We start from the raw sequence: 11,817 nt of genomic DNA on the forward strand, positions 1-11,817 counted from the left end.
GCCCGCTGTTCCCGCTGTGCCCGGTGTGCCCAGTGTTCCCACTATTCCCGCTGTGCCCGCTGTTCCCGCTGTGCCCACTGTGCCCGCTGTTCCCACTATGCCCGCTGTTCCCAGTGTTCCCGCTGTGCCGGGGGGAGCGGCGGGGACGCGGCTGCCGCACGGTGCCGCTGGGGGGCGCTGTTGCGGCGGAGCGGCCGCGCGGGGGGGCCGCGGGACCCGCCCCCGGAGCCGCCGCCGCTCCGGGATCGGAGCGTCCCGAGCTCCGGCCCCGGGATCAGGTGAGTCGCGGTGTGAGCACCTCGGACTGACCGTGTGTGCCCAGCATGGTAACGATTCCCTCTAAAACGAGAGCAGGGGACTGCCGCTGCCTTCCTCTGCTCTGGTGGCTGTCCTGCTTCTCTGGTACTGGTCCTGAGCAAGGTACCATCCCTCTTCCCGCTAGAAGGCTCAGCACCCTTTTCCCGCTAGAAGGCTTAGCATGCACTGCAATGTTGTCTTACTTCTGGTAGAACAACAATCCTACCATACAGAGGGGGAGAAGAGGAGGAAAGAAAAAGAATTTTTCCCTCTGGTACTGTATTAATTTCAGTATGTTGATTCTAGTTTTCTAATTTTCTGCTAACTTCTCATTTTCCTACTCACGGTAGTATTTGACTTTACCTTGTAGCTTGTACCTAACAGTGCAGCCTGGGGAAGGTGCTTGCGTCTTGCGCTCATGTGGAATCTATTTAAGACCCTTTGTGGGGCCTCATTCCAAACTATGTGCCCTTCAACCTAAACTCTGTAGCAGGAGTCTCGAGCTTTTGAGAGAACCATTTAGATTCTTGTAACACATGGGAAAGTTTGGCAGCACTGTAAGCTGAGTGAAAAAAGCTGGGGTTGTGTTACTGAATTAGGTACGGAAAGGATCTGCATGTACTCGGTCTTTTCTTCGCGTTGTACCTTACGCTGACCAAGAAACTGAAGTGAGCGGAACGGAGATGTGTCATAAGTGCGTTTTGGTGGCCGAGCCAAACGGCTTGGACACGGTTTGTGGAGGATGAGGGTTTGCCCTCTCTCATGCGTGAGGATTCATTCTCCCGAGCGCAGCCGCTCGGTGAGCAGGGCCGGGATCCCAGCGGGGCGAGCCGTGCGGCGGAGCCCATTCCCGCGGGGCCCATCCCCGCAGAGCCCATTCCCTTGGCGAAGCCCATTGCCGCGGGTCCAGGCTCGGTGCGGACCCGGCTCTGGGCGGCGCCAGCCTCCCAGGTAAGTGCTGCTCTCTTGCCCCTTGCTTGGGATTTGTGTTGTAGGATATACTAGTAACAGGACTGCAGAACTCCGTTATTCTTCCTTAAGGGACCTCAGAATATTTTTCTATGACCTAAACTGCAGGCAAAATGCCTATTCTTTAAAATTTAGTTTGTAGGCAGCAGTGGTTCTGCAACCTGACATGGCTGTAGGGATTAGTCAAGGGAGTGTCTTTAAGGTAGTTGAGCAATTACTGTCAATCTCCCTTTAGGCAGACATGGAATACAGTATAGAATAAATTTAGTCCCTTCATAATTCTAATGAAATAGAGAATGACGTATCCCATCTGGGAAATTTAATTTCTGATTGTAGCTATATAAATCAATAGAAATCACATGAATATCCTCAGACCCAGATGATGATTATGTTACAAATGCATTTTTCATGTCCTTATTGTGAAATAGAGATCAGGATAAAATACAGTCATAAGATTGAAATTAAGCTCTTGGATATAGATCCTCGTCTGTTAGATTGGTGTCTCTTAATGGGTTTTAATTTCACTACAATTAAGTCTGAATTAATTGAAATCAACAAAACAGTTTCACAATAGCAAAGAATCTGAGTTTATTTCCAAAATGTATGTGGGACAGGTAGACCTGTCTCCAACAAAGAAATTCTGATTGTCTGAATAATAGCACAGCTAATGTTACTGTTTCAGCAAACCCCTTGAAGCCTAAGGAAAGAGCAAAATCTTCCTTAAGAGTAGAATCTACTGAAGAGAAAATGGTTGAGACTGAAAGCAAACTTAGGTGTTACAAGTTCATGCATATTCAGAAAAGCTCACTGCTAATTAATCATTCTTAATTATCGAGAAGCAAGGAAAATCTGTCTCCCATTTCCCCCATCAGATTTCTTTTCTGATTAGCAAAGAGCTAAAATCATCTGAACAAGCTAATAAAGTCATCCAGGAAGTTGAGCTCATTTCCAACAGTAGAATAAATTCTGTACCTACAAAAGAAGTGAGTTCATAGGAAGCTGATGGCAAGCTTTGTTTCCCTAAGTGTTCAAAGCTTTGTTTTTCTTTTTCTAAAAGCACAAAAGAAGTGATGTCTTAGTGGTTAAATCAAAACCTCCATCATTTTACCCCTAAAATATTTTTAGCAAATTAGAAATGTTAGGAGTCAAGCCTGCTAGTTTCTGTCTGCAGTGTGCTTGCCTGTGGTCACAGGGAGATCCTTTAAAGGATATAGGTCTAACTGGTGCACCTTTTAATTGCTTACATTAGTTTGATACTCGGGTAACGGATGATTCCCATATCATCTTGCTCAAAGACCTGTGGAGATGTGGAGTGAATCTTGTAATAATGCAATAATACTTGTCACTAGATATCTGTCTGGAAGCATAGTGAGGTGTTACTTTGTATTGTTCTCCAAAGCAGGGAGATACTTTGTTCTTCAAAAGTTGTTGGCTCAGTTTTGCATCTACTCTAAAATTTTTCCATGTCAAGTACAAGTGCATGAAGGAGAACATGGCCTCAAAAGTAGGTGGAGATAAGTCACAGCCACCACATTCAGACTGGGAGCATAGTGTAGGTCTCCTTAAGGTTTTGACTAAGCCTGTTGTATAACCAAGAGACCATTAAGAAAACATGTATTTGCACACATCCATTACTGACCACACACCCACAAGTCAGACCAGGTGTTTAGGTGCCCATGCATCTTTGGTAGCAGTCACATATAAAAAAAAAGCTGATTTGTATTTCCTTACCTATAAAGGCAAAAAGATAACGAAGGATGATGACGCAGTTTAAATTAGTAACAAACAGCAATTTTTCAAGTGTCTGCACTAAGTGGAGTATTTTCCATCCCTTTTTCTTTGAATTCCACTGTTAAGAGTTCTCCACTTCTACTTGTGTTTCCTACTTTGCGAGTGTCTCGTAGAGCTCTGTGATTACTTTGGCCAGCTAATTCTGCTCTGAGATTGTAATGCATTATATCACCTCTGTATACAGGAAAGGAACTTCCTCTTTAAAGCGGCACGTTACTATGTAAGGAGGATTTCTGATGGGGCGGAGCTATTTCTTGAGCAGATAAAGGCTGCGGGATTAACAGCCCTCTCAGACTGCGATCAGCATGAACTGCAGCCTGCCAGACGGAGCGCTGCTCCACTATACGATGGAGGGACGGCGGCACAGGCTGTGCCTACAGTCTCTTTGGGACTTTGTCGCAGCAAAGGAGCCATTGATCAAGTCACCATTTTTTCCAGTGCTGTTTTCTTTTACAGCATACATGGCTTTCTGTCTTCCGTATATTGCACTGGACTTCTTAAGCATTAGACTACGAAACTTGAGAAAATACAAAATCCAGCCGCAGAACTATCCAACGCTTGGAATGATGGTGCCTTGCATTATTCAAAGTGTGTATCACCATGTTATGTTGATCTTCCCAGTGACATTTCTCCACTGGTACTGGAGACCAATGAATCTACCAGTGATAGCTCCAGCGCTGCCTGAGGTCCTGCTGCAAGTAACAGTTTGCCTGCTGCTATTTGATTTTGAATATTTCCTGTGGCATTTGCTTCATCACAGGGTGCCTTGGCTCTACAAGACCTTCCACAAGGTGCATCACAAGCACGTGTCGACGTTTGCCCTTACTACACAGTATTCCAGTGTATGGGAGTTACTCTCACTGGGATTTTTTGCTGCTATTAACCCACTGCTCCTTGGATGCCATCCTTTGACAGAAATGATTTTCTTCCTTGTAAACATTTTTTTGTCAGTAGAGGACCATTCAGGATATGACCTTCCGTGGTCAACTCACCGACTTGTACCTTTTGGTTTGTATGGAGGAGCACCACATCATGATCTCCACCATCTGAAATTCAAATCAAACTATGCTCCTTATTTCACACACTGGGACAAACTCTTTGGGACATTCACCAAGTCACATTCTAATTAAGAATGGACAAACTCATATTTTTTATAGACTGAACTGGGACATTATTTTTTTAAAGACATACAGAAGATTGTATATTTGAATCTGCCTGTTAAAGCAATAGCTATTTATAACAAAGCCTCTTAATATATGTGTATTTGTATGTGTACTTGGAACTGCCTGTGTTAAATGACTGCAAATGGGGAGGTGAATATCTGTTGCTTAAATCTGAGTCAAAGGTTTAAGGGAAGCATTAAGAGACATTCTCTCTTTTTTCCTTCTTTCCAGCTTTCATAAAGCATGTATCATATTACTGTATGATGTTTTATACATATGCCAGAACAATTATCTTACTGTTGTAGGATGATTTATGATGTAAACAGAAAAGGTACACATCATGGATTTTTGTAGAGTTTAATCTGCCAGAGCATAATATTGTAAAATATTGCTGCCAAACCAGGGTAGTTGGCTAACTGTGCAATAATTTTCATATTTATATTTTCAACCTTGATGTACTGTCTGTTTTTAATAGAAAATAAACATGGTCATTCTTTTAAAATCATATTATGTTTCATTTTATTCATTCCTCTATTCATATTAGGAACATGTATGATTCCTTTTGTATAGGTGTCATTTATTTGAATTCTAGACTTGCAGAATTGTTTAAGTTGGAAAAGACCTCTAAGATCTAGTCCAACCATTACCCTAACTCTGCCAAGTCCACCACTAAACCATGTCCCTGAATGCCACATTTACACACCCTCGAAATATCTCCAGGGATGGTTAGTGAGCCTCTTCCCTGGGCAGCCTGTTCCAATGCTTGACAACCCTTTTGGTGAAGAAGTTTTTCTTAATATCCAATCTAAACCTGCCCCACCACAACTTGAAGCCATTTCCTCTTGTCCTTTCCCTTGTTACCTGGGAAAAGAGACTGACATCTACTTCAATTTCAGAACTGCAGACTTTTATTATTAAAATATTGTAATATTATTTCAAAAGTAAACCATTTACTTTTTCTCTGGAGTCATATGTTATTTTAAAATAGTTTTTAATTTTGTAGAAACGTGATATTGAAGAATGCAGTTTCAAAAGCTGTGGTGAAATTTTATTATTACATTTTTGAGAAGCTTGTGTAGTTTTCACTAAATTTATGGTGTGAAAACAAAACATTAAGCAGCCTCTAAATAAAAGGGAGCATTGGTCCTTCACAATCACATCAATTAATTGTTACTTGCATGCAAAAACCTACCAAGGAATATAAACAGGATTTCTACAAAGTAGATGATTCCTTCAACCAGATTTCAGAGGAATAGAATCAAACCTTTCAGAATCCTAAGCCATAGAACAAAGTGACTACATGTTGCTAGAAGAGCAGTTACATGTAGAAGATCAAAATGCTGTCTCACAGAAGTCACACTGGAAAAATTAAGTGTGAAGAGATAAGCAAGGCTTCAATGTCTCATTCAGGAGAGATAAACATGGAGTTCTAATGTCTCCTACATAACATTTTAATGCTTATAGTCATCTATCCTTTATTGCTAATAAACTTTTCAGAGCAATGATGCAAACAGAGAAAGTGCAAATAATGTAGAAAGCGTGTAAAGAACACTTACACATCATCGTCCAAAAATGTCTTTGTCCTTATGTCTAGAGGGTTGTGTGACCTTACAGAGGCTGTTTGTCCAGGAGAAGAGAGAACCCTTAGTATTTCCAATGATGTGATCTTATAAAAGGAACGTCATTTTTGGACACTGTGTCTTTTTGATAACAGGAAACAATTTTCATAAGCATCTTCATAAACAGTACAAAATGCTGCAATCTCAGTACTTAACTACTCCCTCTGCTCTCTGGATATCACAGAAGAGCAACCTTTATTTTCCCTGGTAAGAACATGACACATACTGAGAGCAAAAGCTGAGCCTTAAAAGAGTACAAAACTGGAATCTTTGCCATTTATCTATTCAGCCGTAAGAAGGAATTCCCAGTCTTTCTGATGATTGTAACCTGAAGTATTTTGGTGTTTTCTACAAAGAGAGGGAAGTATTCTTTCTTTTCAGTCAAAAACACAAAGCAAAATACATTTTCTGATTTCTTTGAGCTGTTCAGCCATTTTGAGGTATCCAAAAATTATCCTTTCAGTTCTAGAAATCCCATTTAATTCAGCTTGGCAAATACTGAGCATCTGATGAGGATAATCTGTGGTTTCAATGACTTATACCTTATACCATATATTGTAACTGTACACTGTAACAGTCTGTTTCATGTACTATTGACTCTCTAAGTCAGCAAGGTTAAGGCTAACTGGTACTTTGCTACATCGCTATAGGAAGCCTATGAGCAAAACCCACAAGAAAGGTTGTAACTGAATCCATGGGGATTATTCTACTTTTTGTATGAAGCTTAAGAGTCGATATAATAAGTAGTTTGCTCCTGGAGAGAGTTCTAGTCAGCTGCAGGCAAAACTGTGCTTGCTCTTGTCAAGTCAAGTGAAATGATAGTCTCATTTGGCATTGACTGTGCAGTGTAACAGCACTGAGGACGATCAAACTGACGAGGGAAGGAGGCCACGTACTACATGATGATCCTGCCTACTCCTCTCTCCCTCACATCTTCAACAGTTGTGTGACTTCAGACACACGCCAAGAATGCATTTCCTCAGATATGGAATTTCCCTCAGATTACATCAGTACCTAACCTCTAGCCAAAGGCTCATTATTGCAGCAATTTGGAATACTAAAAAAAAAAAAAAAAAAAAAGGTTGTCAAATGATAATTTGACTAATATATGTCTGAAATGGCATCCCATGCTAAAAACATCTGTACTTCATCATAATGACATAATCCTAGCACACCTTGTCTCTATTTCTCCAATGCTTTTGAAGGTAACTAAAGTTCTAAACTCTGAGGGATTGAATTCATTAGCATATTGTGTATACTTTGAAGTGCTTTCTGTAACAGAGAACTATAATCTAAGTTTAGCTGGGTGTATGAGAAAAACTCATGACCCAAAGAAGACCCAAATAAACATGTAACTTCAGGTCTTTGCAATTCAATGAAAAGCAAAATGTAGACAAAAATATATACTGAAGATAAATCAAATAAGGGTTGGTTTTTTTCCTGTTTTCATTGAAAATTCAGCATATATTGTGCCACCGAGTGTGAGAGAACAGCAAGTTCTGTGTATTGATAGTGCTGAGATTTGAAAATAGGATTTTACAGATGTTACTTCCTATATTTGCATTTCCCCATGGTCTTTACCACAAGTCTTTACCAGACAAATGGAAAGGCATGACACTCGCTTGTAAGGGTTTATGTAAGAAAACCAAAACCAACTTTCTCTCTTCTGTTCCAAAATTCTCCTAGTTTCCTTCCTCATTATGATGTGACATGATGTACCACAGAGACTTCCTATCTAATCTGCCAAAAGCTAACTAGTGGTCATTGTAAGTAAATAGAGGGTGTTTGCAGAGACCCTTGAAGCTATAAAATGAGATTTTTTTGATGCTGCCATTGTCAACTTTATATCTTAAAATGTACTAAAGCTAAAGGAATAAGATTTTATGCATTTCTCTTTGTAAGTGTGTCTTAGTTCTTAGGCACATGGTTAAATACTGAACACTTTGTCTGAACTTATGAATTGCAGGAATTCCCAAGCTCTCACTGACAATTAGTACTATAATTCTTCTGAAATTTAGGCTGAGTCTTTTAAATGATACCCACTTCGGCAATTTTGAGGTAACAGTATCCACCACTGCAAAGGGACAGGTTTTTACTTAGTGGGTGTGTTCTCAACACCTCTGGAAACTGGGCTCCACAGGTGCTTTGGAGTGAGTGTATGGTATTTATAGCCACAGAGTCAATATTCAGCTCTGGAAAAGGCTTGATTCTCTCTCGTGTTGAACAAGTGCAAGTACTTTATAGGGGAAAACCAACATAGTCGATGGTCTGCAAGTATGATTTCTTATGATTTTTTTTATGATTTGAAAAATAACTTATATCATTAATGGATTTAGTGACTCGGTTAATTTAGTGTGTTATCTGCATTAAATGAAAAAAATAGCATCTCTTTGGGCTATGCTATCTCTAAATTAGTTTTGAAGTAATTTGTAATGACTGAACACTTAATTGTCATCTGTTACCCCTTCATATCATTGGAAGGAGTGAATAACACTGATGTGGCTTTATCTGAGTGGACTGAGCAGTCACTTCAGCAGTTTTACTTAATCTTGCTTTCATGCACAAGTATTAAGCTTCTGCATTACCTGCCTACATCCATGCAACCCTTTTTGAACCAGTTATGGTTCTGTAGCTGAAAAAAATCAGCCACCTTGGACAGTCTCAAAATGTGAACCCCCCAGTGGATTTACTCACAGATTTCCTTGGAGGAGAAACTAATCAGTGCAAACTGACTATCAAATTTACATGTAAACTGCATCAAAGACCCTGACATTGTGTGCTCAAATATTTACACTGGGCCTGCACTGCTCAGTACAATCCAGCCCGAAAGGTCTTTGTAGCACAGTCTGCAGTTGTGTGTACAGCATGGTTTTCTTGTAAAAGCAACTGCCAAACAATTGTTTTCCAAAACTTAAATGTGTTTCTGATTCATGGAAATTTGAAGTTGTTCACAGAAAAAAAGCCCCACGTCCAACCCCCCAAACCAATCAACATAAGCATTCCAGACTTTAAATGAAACAGGACCAATGCAAAGGACCCTGTAGCTGTGGAAAATTATGTTGAGTTTTTAATCCTTCTTTTCAGACTTTCTTCTTCTTAAAGATTTCAGTCTATTGAGAGAGAGTTCAACAGTACAGACATATGATTCAGAGGGCTGTGGAAGGATGTGCTACCTATACTTCCAGGGAGAATTTAGATGGCAGGTATTTTTATTTGTCCTCAGAAGAAAGCAGCAAACAACTCAGGGGATTAAGTAGTCCAAAGCCTAGGATGAACTATAGAAAATCTGGTTTTAAGATGAGCAAGAGGTACCGTCTTTATCAAAAGATTATAAAAAAGCACTGCTTGAAATTGTGTTTATGTCTGTTTACACACCTCTTCAGTCATTCACACCAGCTGTGGAAAATTATACCGGTAAGAACATGGGTAGTTTACAGCCCTTTTAAGGGATTTATTTACAAAACTTCCGGAGTTAGCCCTAATAGCTGAGACAATGGAATTTGTCAAGCTATCAAGACAAAAAAACATGGGAAATATGTATGTGCTAAGCACTGGAATGATTTAATTCTGCACAAGCATGCTCCTCTGACACTTGCAGCTTACAAAGTGTGCAGGATCAGAGGTGGCCTGCTCAGTTGAGCTTACAGAAAAACCAAATGCCTACCAACTGACTTCCTTCTGTTTTTATCCTTGCAATCTTCTCCACTGGTATTCTCTTTTCCTGGTAACCCCAAAATACTTCTCCTGAGCAGCTGCTGAGAACCTCCCCTAAGGATACTGGCCAAGTCCTGCTAGCTGCTTTGCCAAGTTTGCCATGTTTTATCCCATGTATCACTCCCAGGTGCCTGCATCAGTTGAGAATCTGTAACACATTGCACGCACAAGTCCTGTTGCAAATTGAGGCTTAACCCTCACAACCTGTCCTAGAAAACTATGTGTGAGAAGCCAAGCACTTCCTCTGTCCATTTTCCTCTTCTACTCAGCTCCAGGCAGGATGGTTTGCATTTCAGGTGTTTTCTCTCAAAGTCTTTCTCCTGGAGGTGGGAGAGCCTCCTGTTACCTTCCCACCTGCCACTCTAGAGCTCACTTAAGCCCAGCTCATCTCAGCTCAAAGGAGCAGGAAGGAAGACTTTCCCCTCCTGAATCCTAGTCCAGGGAGGTCTTGGCTTGGCTCCGTGTGATCACTGAAATGACCTGAACTCATGATGGACTTTGCTGCTGTGCAGGTGGGTTTGTGGCAGGGGGAGGCTCAAATATTCCCGTGTGCAGTCCCTTCTCTGGGTGTAAATCCAATGCCAGGTCCTCTGGTGAAGAAGCAGAGCACGCTGATGGTGTGTGAGGGGAAGGGGCTCTGGTGGGGCTGTGAATGTTGGGTCAGTAGGGCCATGCTGGCATAGAGCTGCAGTGCTTGAGGGTGTCAAAGTTTCTTGTCAGCCAATTCTTGTCACAATTCCAGTGTGATCAGGGCTAACCCAAAGCTAATAATGGCTTAGTTACTTTGCTACTATTGTGGTGAAGAAAGCAAAAGATTATGTAATTGCTTCTTCTGTGGGTTTGATTGTTTCCAGTGTCTTTCCTCTGTTCCCACAGCCATGGCTCATCCTGGATTCAGCACTGTCTGATGTTTCTTGTGACTCGCTTGTGGAGAATTGCTTTTCCAGTTTATGACATCTCCATTTTGTATTATGTAGCAGGCCTGTTTCCTAAACCAGAAAGCTGAAGCAAAATCTGCCTTGGAGCTTGCAGCTGGCTGGCAGATAACTAGTCTGTATAGCAACACTCTTTTGCAGGTACCATGATTGAGAGTTTACGATTTTGTCTGCTTTCTAGAAAATCCTGATGCTGTGTTCTTAACTAAAACTCCCCTTCCACCCCTGTTAAACCTGGGCTCTAAGCCTGCTGCTCTCCTTCCTTTTCTTTCTTGAGATTAATTGCATAGTTTAGCATATACGCCGTATGCATTTTCTTTTCTCTTTTTGTGACTCAGATTTGTATCTTGACTAATTGAACCATTTTTTAGAGGAAGGAATTTCATTTCCCTCTGCACTTGGCACAGCTAGCAGACAAGCACTGTTATACTCTGAAAGCTGTGGACAGAGAACAAAAGAGCAGAGCATGTAACATGTGGAAAGGCACATGCACTCAGCCATAGCAGCACAACAAGCTGATTCTCTGTTTCCTTTGTCTATTGAACTTCAGCTTACTGCTTTGCTGCTTTTCTTTTAGACCTCTCAATCTAATGGTAATGGGATAAGTTAGTGCTTATGTACTAACATCAGTACTGTTTCTACAAGTCAGCAATCCTGATAGATCCTAATATTTGCAGTTAGCACTGATTTGATTACTCTTATTTATGTACAGTATTATTGTGAAACACTGATCAAATTCTAGGTGCCAGGAGCTATATAAACTAACAGGAAAAAACTTGTCTCCCAAGAGGCTAAAGTCATAGCATGGACTTTCTGCGTGCAGAAATTACTTATTCCCGGTGGCTACAATGAAGTTTTGAACCAAGATGAAGAAATCTATAACGTGTATTTTGTGAAACTGTATTAGCTTCTTCGTTAGAAGGATTTAGTCAAAATTTTCTCAATACAGATATCTAAATTTGACTTGGCATTAACTGGCCCTTTGAGATACCTGAAAAGCTTAGAGTTGTGTGTCACATACAAAGCACTAACATTCAAACAAAACAAGTAATGGGGCTTTTTTTTTTTTATTTCCCAGTGTTGTTATTACAAATCTTATTTATTTAATGTAGACATAGCACATACTAAGCTTCCAGCCGGCTGTGGCAAGGACAGAGATTTAGAAGCTTATTTTTCTTGTTGCAATATACATGAACAGTGGTGTAAAATCCAGTGTCGTACTGGATCTCTAATAATCATGCTGTTACAGCTGTGTACTTATGGTACTTCTGCCTTTTAATGTCAAAATTCCTGATATCAGCATAAGAAAACCAGCACAGGATTCAAGGC

General features: G+C 40.8%; 1 protein-coding gene across 4 annotated transcripts; it reads left to right on the forward strand.

Annotated features, from left to right (window-relative positions):
• The first annotated feature begins 217 nt into the window (after positions 1-217).
• Positions 218-4,720, forward strand: CH25H (cholesterol 25-hydroxylase). Of its 4 annotated transcripts, none has more exons than XM_032695522.1 (2): positions 218-278; positions 3,242-4,720. In XM_032695522.1, exon 2 carries the CDS (start codon positions 3,363-3,365, stop codon positions 4,185-4,187), a length of 825 nt encoding a protein of 274 aa, XP_032551413.1. In that variant the 5' UTR covers positions 218-278; positions 3,242-3,362; the 3' UTR covers positions 4,188-4,720. The 4 variants fall into 4 exon arrangements, with proteins under 4 accessions (XP_032551413.1, XP_032551412.1, XP_032551414.1 ...); XM_032695521.1 differs by lacking the exon at positions 218-278 and adding an exon at positions 285-420 and having other exon boundaries at positions 1,949-4,720; XM_032695523.1 differs by lacking the exon at positions 218-278 and adding an exon at positions 285-420.
• The last annotated feature ends 7,097 nt before the right edge of the window (positions 4,721-11,817 follow it).

This window comes from Chiroxiphia lanceolata, chromosome 8 (assembly GCF_009829145.1).
Source record: "Chiroxiphia lanceolata isolate bChiLan1 chromosome 8, bChiLan1.pri, whole genome shotgun sequence".
NCBI lineage: Eukaryota > Metazoa > Chordata > Aves > Passeriformes > Pipridae > Chiroxiphia > Chiroxiphia lanceolata.

Excerpts from the sequence above, each read along its gene's own strand:
- CH25H (XM_032695522.1), top strand. The coding sequence starts at position 3,363 with ATGAACTGCAGCCTGCCAGACGGAGCGCTGCTCCACTATACGATGGAG.